The sequence below is a fragment of the Palaemon carinicauda genome, chromosome 32, assembly GCF_036898095.1.
Source record: "Palaemon carinicauda isolate YSFRI2023 chromosome 32, ASM3689809v2, whole genome shotgun sequence".
Taxonomy (NCBI): domain Eukaryota; kingdom Metazoa; phylum Arthropoda; class Malacostraca; order Decapoda; family Palaemonidae; genus Palaemon; species Palaemon carinicauda.
The window spans coordinates 10,091,359-10,114,869 of record NC_090756.1 but is presented as its reverse complement, the minus strand read 5'-3'; the positions used below and the strand labels follow the sequence as shown (position 1 = coordinate 10,114,869).

At 37.3% G+C, this 23,511-nt stretch overlaps 1 protein-coding gene across 2 annotated transcripts in view; it reads right to left on the bottom strand.

The window, feature by feature from the left end:
- LOC137625262 (putative neural-cadherin 2) overlaps positions 1-23,511 on the bottom strand; it is a 113,032-nt gene that overhangs the window by 15,810 nt on the left and 73,711 nt on the right. For both annotated transcript variants that reach the window (XM_068356058.1, XM_068356057.1), the window contains exons 14-17: positions 22,937-23,126; positions 21,438-21,547; positions 9,902-10,033; positions 9,463-9,669 (exon numbers count right to left, since the gene is read on the bottom strand). In XM_068356058.1, the coding sequence (XP_068212159.1) occupies positions 9,463-9,669; positions 9,902-10,033; positions 21,438-21,547; positions 22,937-23,126 (639 nt within the window). The remainder of the gene's footprint in view (positions 1-9,462; positions 9,670-9,901; positions 10,034-21,437; positions 21,548-22,936; positions 23,127-23,511) is intronic.

Below are 23,511 nucleotides of genomic sequence, written 5' to 3'. Positions count from 1 at the left end.
AGAATGAAACCAAATCATACTTCGTTAAGGAGTTCCAATATTCATGATGAGATGAGAAGCTAGCAAGTGATGAACATAAAGTGATCAAAAGCTGAGATGAGAATGCTACCAAGTCGCTGAACATAATGAGAATCATCCGATAAATTACTTTGTTAGAGGAGATTCTCATCTCCAATTTGATGAGAAGCTAGCAAGTGCTGAACATTTCACACCAATACTGAGCTGATATCCTAATGTCACCTAGCAAGTGCTAAACATGTATTGGAATCAACAGTAAACAAAAGGAGATTCATCAGATATATATCAGTCAAGATATAAAACAATATCATACATGTTTGTATACTCAAGTTGAACTGAGACCTAGCAAGTCCTAAACATGTATTGGAATCAACAACAAACAAAAGGAGATTCATCAGGTAAACCAGCCAAGATAGAACAATATCAGACATTTTGAAGGACACTAACACTCAAACTGAGAGACCTAGCAAGTGCTAAGCGTGTATTGGAATCAACAGAAATCAAAAGAAGATTCGTCAGATATAACCAGCCAAGATAGAACAATATCAGACATTTTGACACTAATACTCAAGCAGACCTAGCAGGTGCAAAACATCTATAATGATTATAATCAACATATCATACACAAAACAATATTCATACCATACACAAAAACAATATCATACTATATTAATCTGCCCAACAATACTGATCTTAATCCTGCAGAATGTTTCCACTGTTTTTTCCCGGACAACATGATTACTATTTTTGCTTGTTATTAAAGATATTACATGAATTTATTTGTCAAAACTTGACAAATAAATTCAATTTCGTGTTTTTGTTTACTGCGTTTACATGTATCCTCTATGTACTTGTGAATTAACTACACCTAATTTATCTAAAAGGTTTTGAATTAACTACACCTAATTTGTCTAAAAAAATTTGTCTGGGGACACATATGCTAATAGAAATGTAGCTAGCCTGAGTAGGGTGACAAGCCCTACAGTGCATAATGCGAGAAACACGAGAGTTAAAACAGTAATATCCCTTACTGATAGAAATCATGACCAAAGTGATCTCAATTTGCAAAGAGAACAAGTTGACGATATAGTAGACTATATTACAGGAACTTATAACAGCACCAGAGACTGGGCAATACAGTTACTTAAAACAACAGCACAGACTCCTAGGGAAACTTTATATCAAAATGGCAGCACAGACTCTTAGGGAAACTTTATATCAAAATGGCAGCACAGACTCTTAGGGAAACTTTATATGAAAATGGCAGCAAAGACTAGACAATATCAGGAACTTGATAAACAGCAATGTGTAGACAAGACTAGACTAGATGATACGGAACAGTCAAATGGCAGTCCAGACCAAAGAAATTCAAGGGATGTCGACCTGGAATCAGGTAGTTCTAAAACAGCACAACATAAAAACCCAATGTCATGATTGCCTACACCTGGATTACTTTTGATTCATAGAAATAAAATCGAAATCTGGTACATATCATGAGGGTAAATAACTACTATAACTTATTTGGTTAACATCAGAAACTCCAAACACAGTAAAAAATTACTAAGCAATATTTTGGGAAACATCTGGAGGGTTAAAATCAATAACTATATTGTAGCCTACTTGGTATATATGAGAAATCATGAAAATGAAAGAGATCCATACTTTCTAATTTTGCAAATAATACCATTACTGAAACATAGAAACTAAAGTATAGAAGAGTTCAACAGAAGCATGGCTGAAATTTAGAGTAAAATTACCATATAAAGTAAAAACTTTATTTTGTAAAGTAGAACTGGACTAATACAAGACCAAATTTTGAAATGTAGAATTGGACTAATACAAGACCAAATTTTGGAATGTAAAATTCCAAAAAAAACCCAAATTTTGGAATGTAGAATTGGACTAATACGAGACGAAATTTTGGAATGTAAAATTCCAAAAGAAGGTGAAAAAACTTGAATTGGAAAAGTAGAATAGTACATGATCAATTTTTATAAAGTAGAATTCCAAAAGAAGGTGAAAAAACTTGAATTTGAAAAGTGGAATTGGACTAGTACATCATCAATTTTTAGAAAGGGTAGAATTCCAAAACAAGGTGAAAAAACTTGAATTTGGAAAGTAGAATTGAACTAATACATAATCAATTCTTAGAAAGTAGAATTGCAAAACAAGGCGAAAAAACTTGAATTTCAAAAGTTAAATATTAAGTGAAATTGCAAAGCAGTATGACTGAAATTTGGAAACAGAAATCAATATAATAGAATATGTACATTTTGAAAATGAATGACCATGGGTGAAGATGAAAAAGCCCAATACTAAGAGAATTAGGAAAATATCACAGTAGCCTAGTAGGCCTATTTGGTTTATATAGAAATTTTGAACAAAAAAAATAATCTAAGAATTAGGAAAATATCACAGTAGCCTAGTAGGCCTATTTGGTTTATATAGAAATTTTGAAAAAAAAAATATAATCTCCTAACTATGCTGTACTTGAAGAGAGATGGATTTGGACCAATAAAACCAACATTTAAGAAATGAATGAAACTTGGAAACTGAAACCAGGGACACATACTTTTTTTTTCTGCTGGATGAAACTTAACTTTCCTCTATTGGAGATGAAATACTACTTGAAGATGAGACAACAGACAGTAAGGACAGATTTAGAAGAATAATGGGAATTGAAACCAGGTTTACGTACTCCTTTCTTCTGGGTATTAGTTAACTTTGCTGTATTAGAGATGAAACAGATAATAAGACCAGAATTAGAAGACGAACGGGAATAAGAACCAGGTTCACGTACTCCTTTCTTCTGGGTATTAGTTAACTTTGCTGTATTAGAGATGAAACAGATAATAAGACCAGAATTAGAAGACGAACGGGAATAAGAACCAGGTTCACGTACTCCTTTCTTCTGGGTATTAGTTAACTTTGCTGTATTAGAGATGAAACATAGTAAGACCAGAATTAGAAGACGAATGGGAATAAGAACCAGGTTCACATAATGTGTTCTGCTGGATGAAATCTAACTTTACTTTATTGGAGATGGAACACTGTACTTGAAGATGAAACAATAGGCAATAAGGCCAGATTTGGAGATAAACCAGAGAACTTGAAGATGAAGCAACAGGCGAGAATTAGAAGAATAATGGGAACTGTAACCAGGCTTACATACTGTGTTCTGGTGGATGAAAGCTAACTTTGCTATATTGGAAATTAAACAGACAATAAGACCACAGACAAAACACCAATGGGAATTGAAACCAGGCTTAAATAATGAGTTCTGCTGGGAGAGAGCTAACTTTGCTGGATGTGGGGATGAAGCTGACAATAATACTAGAGTTGAGAGAAGTATGGGAATTGAAACAGGATTCACATACTGTGTTCTGTTGGGTGATAGCTAACTTTGTTTCATTGGGGATGAAACAAACTGTATTGGAGATGTAACAGGCAATAACCAGAGGCACAAGAGGTATGAATTGAAACAGAAAATAAGACTAGAGTTAGAAGAAAGATGGGAACTGAAAATAGGTTCGCATACTGTGTTCTGCTGGATGATAGCTAACCTTTCTGCATTGGAGATAAAACAGACTGTACTTGGATTTGAAAAAAAAAAAAAAACAATAACCAGAGTTACAAGGGTTATCATTGAAACAAGGTTCACTAATTATCTTCTGCTGGATGATAGCTAACATATCTGCACTAGAGATAAAACAGACTGGACTTGTACATGAAACAGATAATAAAACCAAAGTTAGAATAAGAATGGGAATTGACGCCAAGTTCACATACTATCTTCTGCTGGGTGATAGCTGACTTTAACGTGATGGAAATGAATCAGACTGTACTTGGGGACGAAACACACTCCACTTGGAGATGAAATATACAATAAGACTAGAGTTAAAGTTACAAGAGGTATGAGAATTGAAACAAGGTTCACATACTATATTCTGTTCTGTGCTTGGGGATGAAACACACTGCACTTGGAGATGAAATAGACAATAAAACTACAGTTAGAGTTACAAGAGGTATGAGAATTGAAACAAGGTTCACATACTATATTCTGTTGGAGGATAGCTAACCTCGTTGTGATGGAAAGGAACCCGACAATAAGACTAGAGTTAGAATAAGAATGGGAACTGAAACCAGGTTCACATATTACCTTCTACTGGATGATACATAACTTTTCTGAATTGGAGATAAGACAGACTGTACTTTGATTTGAAACAAACAATAACGACACAGTTAGCAAAAGAATGGTAATTGAAACCCGGCTTACATACTGAGTTTTGCTGGGTGAGAGTTAACTTTGCTGTATTGGAGATAAAACAGACAATAAGACCATAGTTAGAGGAATTAGAATTGAAACCAGGTTCACATACTGTGTTCTGCAGGATGATAGATAACTTTACTGTATTGGATATGAAACTGATTGTACATGGAGATGAATCAGAAAATAAGACAAGAGTTAGAAGAATGGAAATTGAAACCAATTTGACATATTGTGTTCTTCTGGGTGAAGAAGACTGCATTAAAGAAATGATGTAACATTTAAAAAACACTCCACATGACTTTCATACACTTGATATGAAACGAATAAAACAAATTAAGAGGTTCAGAATAAAAAATCCATCAATAATGAGTTGGTAAAAAAACAATGTACCCAAGGACCTGATGACTAGAATTTGATAACTGAAACAAACTTATGACTTCTCATCTTTGGTATGGAGTATAGGAGAAAATGTAAAGAAACATTTGACCCTTTATCATCTAGCAAAGAATGTGAGTCCGATATCATCTAGAGAAGGCTCCGAGAATTGTACCCACGTTTCATTGTGTATTTTTGGATGTACTAAATAACATAGGACCAATAAGTCAAGTGTAACATTAAATTGATGAATCATCAAAGGTCACCCCAACCACGGGGAACTGATCCAGTGCAGTTGAAATGTATGAGAGAAATTCGAAAGTCCAACCTTGAGGTTGTCCAAGCTTTTGGTATGTGTGTAGAGGTGGTCCACCAACACCAACAAAACCAGATTTTTGGAACAGAAGCAAACATAAACATGACTTCAGATTAACAAGGTCATAATTGCAGAATTAGGGAAAAGAAGCAAACATGAATATCATTCGAGTTTCTGATTTCAGTCTTTAGGGAATCAAATGAAATCTTCAACAAATGGGTGCATTCACAGCCCCACAATTCTGAATAGTACATCAGAACTCTTACCTATATCAATGAAATGGAGATATGAGAGGCTCAAAAGGACGTCTGATTGTAAAGAGTCCCGCAATGAAAAGTGAAAGACTAAGTAACCTCTTCCTCCTGTGGTATTCAAAGTTTCTTTCTCTCTGCCACAAACATACTCACATGGAAAAATATGTCTAAAATATTGCCTCATCAGAAACAAAATCACATTAGATATCATTTGTTCTATACATATACTTATTCTATAAGATTAATTTGTACTTAGCAGAGAAAGAGGAAAATATGACATGAAAAATGACAATACACTTACCCAAAATCAACTGAACAAGAATTATACGGACTGAAACCATTGTGATGATGAATGAGATTTAAACCAAACCAAGAAACTGAGAAAAAACAACAACTGAACGAGACATTAAGGAGCTAGTTCATCCAGCATAGAGATATGAGCAGCTCAAGGGGATTCCACAAAGTCACACCATGCCATATCAACATTACAGATCCAGTGCCACCGGGTTTAGCAGGACACGACATGGGACCTGAGGTCTCTACGCACCTCTAGGAAGCTGAACTCAACCACAGACCGATAGCTGCGGAAATAAGGCAGAACGCAGATGTAGAGAGGAATCAAAGGATTCCTGTTTACTTGTGAATGTGGAATGGAAATGAATAACACGCTTCAAATAAGCGACAGATAAGGACACAGGCAGCCGGCATGCAAAGAAAAGAAATAGTTACAAATGAATACAATTTTCTCCAGCCTTATCATCAACCTGTGGCGTACAACAACAGCTCTCTCCATCACATGCAAACTTACTCCCACAAAGGATAGTCTTGTCTTTAATTAATACTTATCATAACCATTCTGATATTAAAAATAACTTATTTTGTATTATTATTTCCAGTCAGTATGTTCATGCTGCAATAGGCAGGGGTAAGACAGGATAAAGAACATGAGTGATTAGTCAGTCAACACTATCCATCATAAACAGGATCAGGATTGTCAAGGCTGCATCTCATTACTTAAGCTAGTTTCAGACTTCACAATCCTAATCCAGTTTATTCCGGGGGTACACATGTTGAGCATCCAAAGACTTATGTCCCACAATCCTGTTTCCTCTCTACTCACTACAACATGAAAATACTGATTACAAACTACAATACAAAACAACTGTTATTCATTAACATCTTGGCTATGATAAGGCAATGTTGAAAACAGACTTTTCCGTGTGTTTATGAGTTTGTGTGATCGAGCGAGATATTGGATAGATGCCGCAGAAGGAAGATGGGGCTAGTAATGAAGTATTACACTTGCAACTATTGTTCTTTTCTTAATATGCCAGCGGTCCATCCCCATGCCTAGCGTCCATAGGGACCAGTGACTCCTATGAGGGCCGACTTCATCACCACACAACATTCAGATGTAAACAGGGGATCCACTGGTTCCTTTCCCTAACTACGCATCACCTCACTCCTCAGCCGCCAACTCCAAGAGGAACGAAGAAGCCTCAGGTCTCATGCCCCCTCCTACCGGACCCGGCGGTGCTGCCTCTTTCGCGCCAAAGTGCCGCGGTCTGGCTCCACGGAGTCCACTTGATCTGCTCACATCTCTATACTGGTCATCCTAGCTCTTCGACATACCATTCAGCAGTATTTTTTTAAATTCTTGGTGGTCTACATTTCATTTATCATCAAAATGATTTTAATTTAGATAATTTTATTCTTGTTAATTTTTAGTAATTTAGTACATTATATTTTTCATCACCTTTTTCCTTTATATTTCTGATAAGTAAAATTGAAAATAGAAAAATTTATGAAAAACATAATATCAAATGTATTAAATTTTTGATCAGACACTATTAACTTTACTTTTCAATGTGTATATGAATTTGTACTTTTTTCGATAATTGTCTAATATTATATTGATTCAACTTTTTTCATCTTTTAGTAAACGTCTCTAACTCACAAAAGGAGTGTAGAGACATTAGTAAATTAGAACATGCAAATTAAAAATGTACTCGATTTTTCTGTTAATTTTACGTTAATATAATATTGTTTGGGTTCTCTGAATTCCGTCTTCAATACATCTACAATCAAAGCCAGAATGATTTAGAATTCTACTTGTTTAGTTTCGTATTTCTATCCAGCATTTTAAATTTATAATTAGCAGAACAAAGACTGGTAATATTGCGCGAGTAATAAGATGCACCTCAACACCCAGGAGTGATCATGAACAGGACTATAAGGACTGAAACCAGCAAGTTGATGAATGAGATGCAGACCTTACAATCATGATCATATTCATTCATGAATAATATGGTGCTTGTCTGATGTGTCACTGTCCAGTCTCGTCTTTGCCAAATACGACGTAAAAATGAAGAACGAAATTGAAATGTTACAATGTAAATATCCAGTACCATCATGGCCATGATCAGAGAATATTGAAGATAAAGATTTCTTTGCATGAGTAAGCCTTTTTGAGAGATTAGGGGCTATATGCCACAGGAGGAAGAGGTAGAAGGAAGAGAAAACACACAATATAGACACACAAAGAAGGTAAATGAGAGAGACTTGATGAGAGAGAGGAGGATTAAAATTTCAAGGAGAAAGATCTAAAGAGAAAACAAAGTTACAATATGATACTACCTTTGATATTTGCTTCTGAGAGGAAGTGAGATATGTCAATATGGTTCATTGTATCTGAATCTTTATTTTCTTTGGGGATTGTTCTAAACTGGATCCTCTCAATGATGGAGCTATTCAAGGAAGTAGGGCAGATCCTTACTTCTAAGGGAGTTCAATACTAGGTTTATACACAAAACTGTCTCAACTCTGCATTATAGGGGTCTATCAGAGTGGGAATTTTGCATGGTAAAGATTCTATATATATATAAAAAAAAACATTCAATCACATATGGCAGCTGTCATATCGGGAGACTGTAAAGGAACTTAGAGTTGATTTAGCACAATGTCTGAAAAGAAGGACCCTACTTATGTTTACTGCGCTAAGACTTACACGGATGCGTCATACCTACAATCTCTGAATTACCTGTTCAAACATAATTTCCCCCCCCCCCAAAAAAAAAAGTAATTGAGAAAAGGCAAACGAATTGAACAATGTAGATAGGGACTTTTGGGAACAAAGCAGATGTAAATAGTTGAAAATTCCCCCAAAATACGAAATATTAGAAAGCCTCAGGGCTACCTAGAATAACAAGGGACAATATTTTTCGTCATCAAAAGGCGTATTGGAGTGCACATTAAAGCGATAAAGGAAAAATAAGAATAGAAGATTAAAAAATAACTTTATAGAAAATGGATATGGAATATAATACAATGCATAATATACAAATATCACACATTGAGACAGAAATTGAAAGAAGGATAAGCGTGGATTGGACAGCTTTTGGTAAACAAAATGAGATTATGAAAAGCAAAATGCCACTTTCTCCAAGAAAAGTATTTAATCAGATGGTCCTACCAGTATTAACTTACGGATCACAAACTTTGAGCCTTACGAAAGCCTTAAAACATAAGCTAGTTACAATTCCAAGAGCTATGGAAAGTATAATGATGGGAATAAAACAAAGAGACAGAAAAAAGAGCATTATGTGTACAAGAGCAAACTAACAACTTGTAAAATAAAAGAAATGGACATGGGCAGGACATATAGTGAGAATGACAGATAATAGATGGACATCAAGAATAGCAGTATTGGTCCCTAGAGATTACAAAAGAAGCAGGGGATGGACGAGAAGACGATGCATTAATGAGCTAAGATAATTAACGGTTATAAACTACCATAGAAAGAATACAGACACAAGAGGATGGACATATCGGAGACCTTTGTTCTGCACTGGACTAATAACGGCTGATGATGAAGACGACGATAAGTTTTTAGGACATTTGAAGCTATCACAAAATCCCGAACACATCATGGAAACACGACCTAACATACTGAGAATCAGAATTTGGAGCCAGTGTGAAAACTACGAAATTACAGAGGAAGCAAAAAAACAAGCAATATTTGTAAAGTTAAGACATGGAACTAGTTGGTCAAAAACAATCCAAACTTCAACTGCCTGATAGACCAATCGAAGAAGAATAATAGGGCCTCCAAAATATACCAAATAAATCCAATTAAACCTACTAAAAAGAAACATTAGTGCCATACAAAGGGAAAGAAAGAAAATGGGAATTTATAGAAAATGGGAATTTCAAGAAAATGGGTCACTTACCAGCAATATTTAGATTCTTATTCCACGCAGGCTGACCATTGACTTTAGGGGGTTTTAAAAGTTTTAGTTCCAGGAGGTTCGGCGTATGACTACACGGTGACGGCGATTGCTCTCTGCAATTGACCATATTTTCCTTTATATCAGCCATACCTCGGCATAAGGCTGACCTTTGGTGATGTTGATGTAGGAGGAATGCACAGATGAGCACTGATGAAAAGAAAACGGGAAGAAATAATACTTAAGTTACCCTTACAATTGTTGATCGTAATTCGTTTTCTATAAAATTTGTTGTTTAAGAAAACGTGAATTGTAATAATAAGAATTCTTAATAAAATGACCTTGGCTTCTTATTTAGATGGTCTACGTATTTACTTGAGAAAAGGTACGAAATGAATCTCAACAATTATATGAAATGCAATAAAAACAAACATGAACTTACATAATAAGAAGGTGCACCAAACTACAATAGCTACAAGTGCCCCCCCAGACAGTTTCAAAGAAGTGTCCACAGCATCCGGTAGATGGCAGTGCTGACCGTTGAATCCACTCGGACATGCGCATACATAACCAGCTGTTGGAGGAAAAAAAATTCTTTTATAGTGAAAACCAGATGGTGAGATTCAACCTATTGAAATAATTTTTTTTTACTATACGCTGCATAATTGCAAGAGCCCGTGCTTGGCTACACAGTCCAATATATAATAGTTTTTTGCTAACCATAATTGGGAAAAGCCAAATTTTTTTCCCTTATTTCTATTGATACATAGTTAACAAAATCCATTGATGTTCCCTTAATATGCAATAATAATGAAAAAGCACAAAATAAAATGCATTAACAATGAAAAAGCCGGAAATAAGATGCAATAATAAGGAAAAACCCCGAAATAAGATGCAATAATAATGAAAAAGCCCAAAATAAGAGGCATTGATAATGAAAAAGCCCAAAATAAGATGCAATAATAATGAAAAAGTCTGAAATAAGATGCAATAATAAGGAAAAAGCCCAAAATAAGATGCAATAATAATGAAAAAGCACAAAATAAAATGCATTAATAATGAAGAAGCCCGAAATAAGATGCAATAATAAGGAAAAGGCCCAAAATAAGATGCATTGATAATGAAAAAGCCCAAAATAAGATGCAATATTAATGAAAAAGCCCAAAATATGGTATTTTCATTATAAAATAAATTTTTGAACATACTTACCCGGTAGGTATATATATAGCTGACGTCAGGGACGTAAGGTATATATATAACTAGCGGGTAAGTCTTATGTTTAAAAAAGATGCAATAATAACGAAAAAGCACAAAATAAAATGCAATAATAATGAAAAAGCCTGAAATAAGATGCAATAATAAGGAAAAAGCCCAAAATAAGATGCAATAATAATGAAAAAGCACAAAATAAAATGCATTAATAATGAAAAAGCCGGAAATAAGATGCAAAAATACTGAAAAAGCCCAAAATAAAATGCAATAATAATGAAAAAGCACAAAATAAGATGCATTGATAAGGAAAAGGCCCAAAATAAGATGCATTGATAATGAAAAAGCCCGAAATAAGATGCAATAATAATGAAAAAGCCCCGAAATAAGATGCAATAATAATGAAAAAGCCCCGAAATAGGATGCAATAATAATGAAAAAGCCCGAGATAAGATGCAATAATACTGAAAAAGCCCCAAATAAAAGATGCAATAATAATGCAAAAGCCCAAAATAAGATGCAATAATAATGAAAAAGCAGAAAATAAAAATGGTATTTTAATTATAAAATAAATTTTTGAACATACTTACCGGGTAGTTATATATATACAGCTTACGTCCCTGACGTCACAGCAGAAAATTCAAAACTCGCGCCAATAGCCAATTGGATAGCCAGGTGAGCCACCCCTGCGCCCTAGCGAGGTACCTGGGAACCATTCCAGGAACCCTCATATATTCCATACCTCCAGGCTCTTAGAGGGGAAGAGGGTGGGACTAAAATTATATATAACTACCGGGTAAGTATGTTCAAAAATGTATTTCATAATGAAAATACCATTTTTAAACATAAGACTTACCCGGTAGTTATATATATAGCTGATTAACACCTTTGATGGAGGGTTAGAGACAGCTAGTATATCTGGAATTCTACTTAAGAGTTAATTAAAACAAACTTAAGGGTTCGTACCTGATAAGGAAGCTGACTTAAATGATACTCTGCCTCATTATGTCTGCTAGCCTTATGAGATCCAGCGGTCCTCCCAGGGGGCTGAAGATCTCGAAGGGACTGTCAAACCGGTGTATATACCTCATTATGACAGAACCTCCTCCAATAACCAGTTCCGGGCGCTCTCAAGGAACAAATTTGACCACCTGACAAAATCAATGATTGTGGAAGACTGACTCAATCTCCACAAACAACCATAAAAAACAATTAAAAGTACCAAGAGAAGAAAAGGTTATTGGGATTATGGGAACATAGTGGTGGATCCTTCACCCACTATTGCACTCGCTGCTACGAATGGACCCAGTGTAACAGTCCTCGTAACGAGTCTGAACACCTTTCAAATAATAGGATGTGAACACAGATTTGCTCCTCCAGAAGGTTGTGTCCATTATGCTTTGTAGTGATCTGTTCTGTCTGAATGATGCCGACGTTGCTACTGCTCTGACTCCAAGAGTCTTGACCTTTAAAAGACCAAGGTCTTATTCATTACAATGAATATGTGCTTCCTTAATCAAAAGCCTGATAAAAAATGACAAGGCACTTTTAGACATCTGTAATGAGGGCTTTTTGACTGAGCACCATAAAGATTCAGAATTGCCTCGTATATCTTTTGTTCTATCCAAGTAGCATCTCAGAGCTCTTACTGGGCATAAGACTCTTTCCACTTCTCCAACCAGATCCGTAAGATTTGGAATCTCGAATACCTTGGGCCAAGGTTGAGAAGGGCGTTCGTTTTTGGCAAGAAAGCCTAATTGTAAGGCACAGACAGCTTTACCATTACAAAATCCAATGTTTTTGCTAAACGCATGTATTTCATTCACTCTTTTAGCTGTTGCAAGACTAACTAAAAATAAAGTCTTCATAGTAAGGTCTTTCATAAAAGTTGAACCCAGTGGCTCAAACCTGTTGCTCATAAGATACTTCAAAACAATATCCAGATTCCAGGCTGGAGAATCTTGGTTTCGTTGTTTTGTAGCCTTGAAAGACTTAAGAAGTTCTTGCAGATCCTTATTGTTAGAAAGGTCCAGGTTTCTATGTCTGAACACAGTTGCTAACATGCTCCTATAACCTTTAATAGTAGAGTAGAAGAAATTGCACTTCCTTCGAAGGTGTAGCAGGAAATCCACAATTTGAGCTACAGGGGTACTGGATGAGGAAAGAGAGTTGACTCTACACCACTCTCTAAAAACCTCCCACTTGGACTGATAGACTTTGATAGTCGAAGTCCTTCTTGCTCTTGCAATGGCTTGAGCTGCCTCCTTCGAAAAGCCTCTAGATCTAGTGAGTCTTTCGATAGTCTGAAGGCAGTCAGCTGAAGAGCGTGGAGATTTTGATGGAATCTTTCCAAGTGGGGTTGTCTGAGTAGATCTACTCTTAATGGAAGTATTCTTGGAGTGTCTACCACCCATTCCAGTACCTCTGTGAACCATTCTCTTGACGGCCAAAAGGGAGCCACTAGGGTCATCCTGGTCCCTTTGGATGTTACAAATTTCAGTACTACTTTGTACAGGATCTTGTATGGTGGGAAGGTGTACAGATCTAGGTTGGACCAATCCAAAAGAAACGCATCTATCGCTCGTTTGCGACAACGTCGTCGTAATTCAAAAATAGCTATTTTTCAGGATAGCCATTTTAACCAATTAAAACACTCTCATATTAATGTATGCCGTTAGGACATTTAGCGCCTCTAGCGATAAATTTTTTTACCTACAATTATGACACTTTCGCCAAAAAAATCAGCATTTGAAGATGAATATGTCTATATGGATAACTCAAAAATACATTTTTTTGAGTTATGACGCTGTTGTCGCAAGCGAGCGCTATGTGGACTGGTTCTGGATCCGGCACAGGGGAGCAATACGCCTCTAACCTCTTTGTCTTTGAGGATGCAAAGAGATCTATGCATGGACGACCCCAAAGACGCCACAGGCTCTTGCAAACTTGAAGGTTGAGTGTCCACTCTGTTGGTAGGATCTGACCTCCTCTGCTCAGGCTGTCTGCCATTACGTTTTTCTCCCCTTGGATGAACCTTGTCAGAAGGATAACGTTCCTCTCTCTTGCCCACAAAAGGAGATTCTTTGCCGTCTCGTACAGAGATATCGAGTGGGATCCCCCTTGCTTTGTAATGAACGCCAATGCTGTCGTAATGTCCGCATTGACCTGAACCACTTTGTTGGTGACTAATTCCTCGAAACTTTTGAGGGCTAATATGTTTATATGTAAGGATTTTTGGTTCTCTGACCATAGTCCCGAAACTTCCAACTTGTTTAGGGTTGCTCCCCATCCTGCGTTCGAGGTGTCGGAGCATAACACAAGGTCTGGGCGCTATACTGATAGGTCGAGACCTTCCTGGAACTTGTTTGGTTCTTCCCACCACCGAAGGCAGTCTTTGTTGGAGTTCGTAATCGGAATGGACATCGTTTCCAGGTCTCTCTCCTTGTTCCAATGGCTGTTGAGATGGAACTGGAGAGGATGAATGTTCAGTCTTCCTAGTGGAACCAATTGTTCCAAGGAGGAGAGGGTTCCTACTAGGCTCATCCACTTCCTTGCTGAACACATGCTCTTGCTTTGAAACGATTGGAGTTTCAATCTGGCTTGTTCCATCCTTAAAGGAGACGGAAAAGCCCGAAAAATCTGACTCCGTATCGTCATCCCCAAATAGAGAATCTCTTGAGATGGAACCAAGAGAGACTTTTCCTTGTTTACAAGGAGACCCAGCTCTTTTGAAAGGTCCAATGTTGTCTGAAGATCCTTCAGGCAGTGATCGTATGAGTGCACTCTGAGAAGCCAGTTGTCGAGATACAGGGAGGCTCTTATGCCCCTTGAATGGAGGATCTTTGCTACATTTAGCATGTGCTTCGTAAAGACCTGAGGTGCTGTGCAAAGGACGAAGCATAGGGCTCTAAATTGGAAGACATCTCCCTTGAAGACGAACCTTAGGTAAGGTCTGAAGCTCGGATGGATAGGGATGTGGAAGTAGGCGTCCTGGAGGTCTAAAGAGACCATCCAGTCGCCCTTCCTTACTGCGGCTAGCACTGATTTCGAAGTCTCCATAGAGAACTTCGTCTTCAGGATGAACTTGTTCAGCGCACTCACGTCCAGGACTGGACGCCATCCCCCCCAATTCTTGGGTACCAGGAACAGACGGTTGTAAAAACCCGGTGAACAAATATCCTGTACCTTCTCTATGGCCCCCTTTTCCAACATAAGAGACACTTGGTTCGATAGAGCTTGTCTCTTTGCCTCCTCTCTGTATCTGGGAGAGAGATCCACAGGAACTAAGACCAGAGGAGGGCTTCCTTGAAAGGGGATCTTGTAACTCTCCTTCAAGATCTGAATAGATCACTGATCTGTTCCTCTCTTCTCCCACACTCGCCAGAATTTGAGTAGTCTGGTCCCTACTGCCTGAAGGCTAAAGCAGTCAGACTCTGCTTCGCCCTGCTCTGAAGCCTCTTCTCTTATTCCTTCTAGCATCAGGTCTGGAACTACCCCTGCTGGAAGATCTCCCTCGAAAGGGCTGGGAAAACTTGGGAAAGGTTCCATCCTTAGGCTTGCGACTGGTAAATGAGGGTGGAAGAGCTTTTCTGGCTGTCTTGGAGACAAGATCCTGAGTAGCCTTTTGAGCTAAGGCTGCCAAAATCTCCTTGATAAGTTCTTGTGGGAACAACAATGGAGAAAGAGGTGCATACAACAGCTCGGACTTCTGGAAGGGAGTAACCCCCAGCGAAAGAAACGAGCATAACTGATCCCTTTTCTTATGGATGCCTGCAAAAAAGAGCGCTGCTAGTTCTTCGGATCCATCCCTCAAAGCTATATCCATGCAAGACATCAAATGGACTAGGGCAGAGGTATCCCCCTCTTTAAAAGTAGCGACTTTTTTACCCAAAGCTCCAAGAGTCCAGTCCAAGAAGTTAAAAACTTCGAAGGCTCTAAAGATGCCCTTGAGCAGGTGGTCCATCTCCGAAGTAGACCAAAAGATCTAGGTCTTCCTCATGGCCGACCGACGAGGAGCGTCTACGAGGCTTGAGAAATCTTTCTGGGCAGAGGCAGGTATTCCCAAGCCGAGAACTTCTTCTGTCTCGTACCAAATACTAGACCTGGAGGCCAGTCTAGACGGAAGAAAGGAGAAAGCTGCTTTTCCTAAGGCTTTCTTAGACTGTAACCAGTCATCCATCAATTTAATAGCTCTCTTAGATGAGCGCGATAACACCATCTTGGTAAAGCGAGCTTTCTTAGAGGCTTTCCCAGGAGTAAACTCAGACGGTGGCGAACGTGGAGCCACAGGCACAAAAAAGTCTGAGAACTCTTCCGTAAAAACTTTCATCAGTTTTTTTCAAGTCGGCGGAATGACGAAAAGACACAGAGTCTTTGTCTTCCGACACATCATTAAACTCCATAGGAGAAAGCTGGCCTTCTATGTCCTTGTCTGGTAACGTTCCTTCGGGAGCAGCAGTGTTGAGAGCAGTTTCCTTCTCAAAAATATCCTGAGTGCCAATAGCAACAGAAACAGGATCATTGCGAATAATATCAAGCGGGCGTGCCGCTTGCGGCTCTGCCGAATGCTCACGATCAGCTCGATCGGAGTCAAAGAGTTCCTGCACTTGAACTGCATCAATGTCTTCTTGGAAAGAGTGAGCCTCATTATCATAATCCAGACTAACGTCTGAAATATGATAAAGGATAGGACGTTCAGGATCATACTCTGAAATGAGCTTGCCGTAAAATCCTGACAAGAGTTCGACGCTGCGAACCGCTTGCTGTTCAGCGACTTGTTCGTCTGTTTTCCGTTCGGAAACACGACCTGGAGGATGTTCACTAACATAATTAGAGGAGTGAGAAGCGTCCTGAATTATAGGACGTTCGACAGCCTGTTTGGCAGGACGTTCGGCAGCCTGTTCCGAAGGACGATCGGCAGCCTGTTTCCTAGGATGTTCGGGAGCCTGTCTCGAAGGACGTTCGATAGACTGCTTCGAAGGACGAACGGCAGCCTGCTTCTCAGGACGTTCGGTAGCACGTTTGAAAGGACGTTCTATAACCTGTTTAACAGGGCGTCCAACGTCTTTCTTTGAAGGACGTTCGAGCACACTCTCTAAAGGAAGGATCTCCTTGCTCTTGTAAGGACGTTCGCGTTCTATATAAGGGCTGTCAACTGCGGACTTAGGTGAACGTTCACGATCACTTCCTAAAGAACGTTCATAGCGGCTAGCAGGAAGCTTAGATCCTCGACTACAAGGGCGTTCGAGAACACGTCCTACAGGACGTTTCGAAACTTTTAGAGCAGCCTGCTCGCTGTCTCGATCTCAACCAAAACTGTCACGTGTGCTGATTTGAGGTTTGTCGCTATGCTGGTAGTTCTGCATAAGCAACGAGAGCCTGCTTTGCATGTCTTGTAGCATAACAAAGTTATGATCCGAACGTTGTGAAATCGGTGATGAAATCACGTTCTCCTCATCGCTAGAAGGAACAGAGCGCCAGGAAGGTGAAAACCATTCTAAAGGCTGCGGGGGAGCCTGGAATGTGGTTAAGCTTAGTCCTGACTGCATAGGAGGATCCTTGGAAGCATCCAACATCCTATAAGGACGTTTTATCGGAGGACTTTCAAACGGTTCTGGAGTATCCCAGTGACTACATCCAGGTCTTGAACTAGCAGGACGTTTGTAGGCTTTATCATAGGTCCTCTTAAGAGGTCTGGAAGCAAGCTTCCAGCCTATTTTAGGTAAGGGGTCATCCGAAGACGACGAGAAACACTTAACCTCACCTTTCCATTGGTGAGGGTGAACGTCCTGGGAGGCGCCCACAGGTACGTTCGAGGGGACGTCTGCTCGTGAATTAAGCCTCTCGTCTCCTTTTGCCTTTCGACATTCCTTCTCCCAGGGGTTGGGGAGCTTGGAAGAGGTCTAGGACTAGGAGGACGACAGACGCGAGCAGGCGCACCCTCCACTGCACTTAACTTCACAGCACTCTTTGCACTTTCACCCTTCAACTGCCGAACATAGGACATCAGCAGAACAGAACATAGGACATCAGCTGTGTTCTGTCCGCAGCCAGCGATTCAACTTTAGCGCCCAGCGCTTGAATTGCCACTAACATATCTTTGAGTGACGGCTCATTAGCAGTTGCAATAGTGGGATCGGGATCTACCACTACAGGGGAAGGAATAGGATTAATGACATGGGAAGAGGAAAAATCTTTAGAGGAGCGAGAAGAACTTCGCCTCAATCTATCCCTTTTGAGTTTACGTCTGTACCTATCAAACTCAATCCATTCATGCTCTGATAGTAGTACACACTAATCACAGCGATCACCCAAATCACACTCTTTACCTATGCAAGCAACATAGAGAGAATGGGGGTCAAGTGAAGCTTTTGCCATTCGGGTCTTACACCCACTACTCACATATAACCTAAAAGTTATGGGGGAGGGGGGGTGGCCATTTTGAAAAATTACAGAGAAATCAGACAAGCAAAGGTCAAAAATTTTCTAAATCCAAACAAATTAAGGAACATCCAAAGCGAGATTAAAAACAAGCAGGAGTCAACAACCAAAGTTTTGTACTTCACCAAAAAAAGATCAATTATGACGAGAGTAGAATTCCCGTGTCGCAGCTAGCGACGGCAGAGAATATATGAGGGTTCCTGGAATGGTTCCCAGGTACCTCGCTAGGGCGCAGGGGTGGTACACCTGGCTATCCAATTGGCAATTGGCGCAAGTTTTGAATTTTCTGCCGTGACGTCAGGGACGTAAGCTATATATATAACTACCGGGTAAGTCTTATGTTTAAAATGCATTAATAATGAAAAAGCCCGAAATAAGATGCAATAATACTGAAAAAGCCCAAAATAAAATGCAACAATAATGAAAAAGCCCAAAATAAGATGCAATAATAATGAGAAAGCACAAAATAAAATGCATCAATAATGAAAAAGCCCGAAATAAGATGCAATAATAATGAGGAAGCACAAAATAAAATGCATCAATAATGAAAAAGCCCGAAATAAGATGCAATAATAAGGAAAAAGCACAAAATAAGATGCATTGATAATGAAAAAGCCCAAAATAAGATGCAATAATAATGAAAAAGCACAAAATAAAATGCATTAATAATGGAAAAGTCTGAAATAAGATGCAATAATAAGGAAAAGGCCCAAAATAAGATGCATTGATAATGAAAAAGCCCAAAATAAGATGCAATAATAAGGAAAAGGCCCACAATAAGATGCATTAATAATGAAAAAGCAAAAAATAAAATGCATTAATAATGAAAAGGGCCGAAATAAGATGCAATAATAAGGAAAATGCCCAAAATAAGATGCATTGATAATGAAAAAGCCCAAAATAAGATGCAATAATAAGGAAAAGGGCCAAAATAAGATGCATTGATAATGAAAAAGCTTAAAATAAGATGCATTAATAATGAAAAAGCCCAAAATAAGATGCAATAATAATGAAAAAACCCAAAATAAGATGCAACAATACTGAGAAAGACCCAAATAAGATACAACAATACTGAAAAAGCCCAAAATAAAATGCAAAAAAAAACAAAAAAGGCCCAAATTAAATTGCAACAATACTGAAAAAGCCCAAAATAAGATGAAAAAAAAAAAACTGAAAAGGCCCAAATTAAGATGCAACAATACAGAAAAAGCCCAAAATAAAATGCAAAAAAAAGTGAAGAGGCCCAAATTAAGATGCAACAATACTGAAAAAGCCCAAAATAAAATGCAAAAGAAAAAAAAAAGAAAAGGCCCAAATCAAGATGCAACAATACTGAAAAAGCCCAAAATAAAATGCAAAAAAAAACTGAAAAGGCCCAAATTAAGATGCAACAATACTGAAAAAGCCCAAAATAAAATGCAAAAACAACTGAAAAGGCCCAAATTAAGATGCAATAATACTGAAAAAGGACAAAATAAAATGCAAAAATAACTGAAAAGCCCCAAATTAAGATGCAACAATACTGAAAAAGGCCAAAATAAAATAAAAAAACTGAAAAGGCCCAAATTAAAATGCAACAATACTGAAAAAGCCCAAAATAAAATGCAAAAAAAAAAAAAAAAAAAAAAAACTGAAAAGGCCCAAATTAAGATGCAACAATACTGAAAAAGCCCAAAATAAAATGCAAAAAAAAAAAAAAAAACTGAAAAGGCCCAAATTAAGATGCAACAATACCGAAAAAGCCCCCCCAAAAATGAAAAAAAAAATGAAAAGGCCCAAATTAAGATGCAACAATACTGAAAAAGGACAAAATAAGATGAAAAAAAATGAAAAGGCCCAAATTAAGATGCAACAATACTGAAAAAGCCCAAAATAAGATCCATTAATAGTAAAACAAAAATATAATTAAAAAATACCGAAAAGGCCAAAAATAAGATACAACAATATTGAAAAAGCCCAAAACAAGATGAATAAATAATGAAAACACCCAAAATAAGATGCAACAAAACTGAAAAAGCCCAAAATAAGATGCAAAAATACTGAAAAGGCCCAAAATATGATGCATCCATACTAAATTCACACGGCCTCCCTTCCAAAGCAACGTTAAAAGACCCATGAAATAAATTTCCCTAAAATTTTACCTAAACAAAAACACACAGAAGGTAATAAAACCTCAATCTAATAATACCAACGCCAACTGGTGCTCCTTTTTCCTCTAATAAACCTTTTTATTCCTCAACCCCTTTTAAGGAACACATTAAGCTTGAATCAGAAGTACTTCCAAAGTTCACACTTCCAGAGAATGTTTTTATGTTGAAGCACACTCCAAAATCAAACCATTGTTCTCTAGTCTTGGGTAGTACCATAGCCTCTGTACCATGGTCTTCCACTGTCTTGGATTAGAGTTCTCTTGCTTGAGGGTACACTCGGGCACACTGTTCTATCTAGTTTCACTTCCTCTTGTTTTGTTAGTTTTTATTGTTTAAAAAGGAAATATTTATTCTAATGTTGTTACTATTGTCAAAATATTCTATTTTTTGTTGTTTCCTTTCCTCACTGGGCTATTTTCCCTGTTGGGGCCCCTAGGCTTATAGCATCCTGCTTTTCCAACTAGGGTTGTAGCTTAGCATTTAATAATAATAATAATAATAACAGATGATATAGGTCTCTATTTATAGAATACTTATGAAAGATCTATTTTAATGTTGTTACTGTTAATAAAATAGGTTATTTTAATTGTTCATTACTTCTCTCGTATTTTATTTATTTTTGTGTTTCTTTTCCCTGTTGGAGCCCTTGGGAATATAGGATCCTGCTTTTCCAACAAGGATTGTAGCTAATAATAATAATAATAATAATAATAATAATAATAATAATAATAATAATAATAATAATAATATATATATATATATATATATATATATATATATATATATATATATATATATATATATATATATATATATATATACATATATATACATATATATATATATATATATATATATATATATATATATATATATATATATATATATATACATATATATATATATATATATATATAATATAAATATATATATATATATATATATATACATATATATATATATATATATATATATATATATATATATATATATATATTTATATATATACATATATATATATTTATATATATATATATATATATATATATATATATATATATATATACATATATAAAAAAAATATTATATATATATATATATATATTCACATCCACATTAAAAAAGAGAATAATAATAATAATAATAATAATAATAATAACAACACCATTTGATACTAACTTGATTGTTTATTGAAGCAAGTCCCCCCATTAAGGCAGGGCTCCCAAACACACTCGTTCTCGTCTTCACAGATGTTCCGACTCGCTGATAAGACTCGACCTTCCCCACATCTGGAGGGAGACGAGAACAGAATCAGTTGGAGGTGACAAGGGTTGATATTGTAGATTTTTCTCTCTCGATTATCACTTTTCCTCTACAAGATCCTTGCCTATAGACAATCTCTCTCTCTCTCTGTCTCTCTCTCTCTGTCTCTCTCTCTCTCTCTCTCTCTCTCTCTCTCTCTCTCTCTCTCTCTCTCTCTCTCTCTCTCACACACAATCGTCAGTTTCCCATTACAACATCCTTGTCAATAGACTCTCTCTTTCTCTCCTCCTCTCTTAATCATCAGTTTTACTCTAAAAGTTCCTTCCTTAAGGTAAAGATTCTCTCTCTCTCTCTCTCTCTCTCTCTCTCTCTCTCTCTCTCTCTCTCTCTCTCTCTCTCTCTCTCTCTCTCACATAATTGGCAGTTTCCCTTTGCAGCATCCTTGCCAATAGACTATCTCTTTCTCTCCCCCTTCTCTCTCTATTAACAATTTTCCTCTACATGATCCTTCGTTAATGTAAAGATTCTCTCTCTCTCTCTCTCTCTCTCTCTCTCTCTCTCTCTCTCTCTCTCTCTCTCTCTCTCTCTCTCTCTCTCATCACAACTGTAACACTCTAAGAAATTATTAGAGTGGCAGGCGGTCATGCTGAGGGGCAGAGGGAGATGGTTTGGTCATGCTCTTCGACCTCCCCAAGAGAGATTAGTTCACCAAACTTTTAACTGTGCTCCACGTGGCACTAGAAAAGTTGGAAGGCCCAGGAGTACATGGATGAGCACTATGAAGCGTGAAGTAGTTGATGATGAATGGAGAAGTATTGAAGTAAAAACTCAAGACAGAGACGAATGGCAAAGTCTAACCGAGGCCCTTTGCTTCAATAGGCGTAGGAGGAGATGATGCAAGGAAAGCTTCGTAGGTTAAAATTTTGGAAATTTAGATTTTTTCATGTATTTCTTTAAAAGAAATATGGTCATTTCTTTTATATATTGATATTACAACTTTAAATAGATGGAAAAGGAAACTAGGTCTTCCAACTCTCCTAGTGCCTTGTGGAGCCCAGCTGAACGTTTGGTGATCTAATCTCTCTTGGGGAGTGCGAAGAGCATGCCCAAACCATCTCCATCTACCCCTCACCACGATCTCATTCACATATGGCACTCGAATAATCTCTCTTATAGTTTCATTTCTAACCCTGTCGTGCCATTTAACTCCCAATATTCTTCTGAGAGTTTTGTTCTCAAATCTACTAAATCTGTAGGATATTGTTTCATTGTCATACCAAAACTCATGTCCATAGAGTAACACTGATCTCACTAAAATGATATATAGCCTCATTTTTATATGAGGTTTCAGGCGATTTGATTTCCTTCCGTCAGTCATTGAAAAAAAAAAAAAAAAAAAAAAATCTTCAACTCACCCACAGTGATAACTCCTCCAAGTGTCTATACAGGTGAGAGGCGCCCTACAGGAGACGTTAGTACAGGCGGGAGGAGCCTTACAACCCCTTTCGACTCCCTTGAACATGCTGGCTTGTCCCCAGGGCGTCCCGTTGACGGCAGGAGGCAGGGGGACGCTCTTACCGGAGATCCTGACGTCGTCGATACATCCTGCAGGAGAAGGATATATAAATTAGATTTAAAGGATATTGATCCTTGGGAGTTCAAACATATATGATATCCTTGGGAGTTCAAACATATATGTCTCTTTTTAATAATCTATATATGAAAGATCTATTTCGATGTTGTTACTGCTCTTAAAATGTGTTATTTTAATTGCTCTTTACTTCTCTTGCAGTTTATATATTTCCTTATTTACTTTATTCACTGGGCTATTTTTTCCTGCTGGAGTCCTTGGGCTTATAGCATCCTGCTTTTCTTATGTTGTAGCTTAGCTAATAATAATAATAATAATAATAATAATAATAATAATAATAATAATAATAATAATAATAATAATAATAATGATAATAATAATAAAAATAATAATGATAAT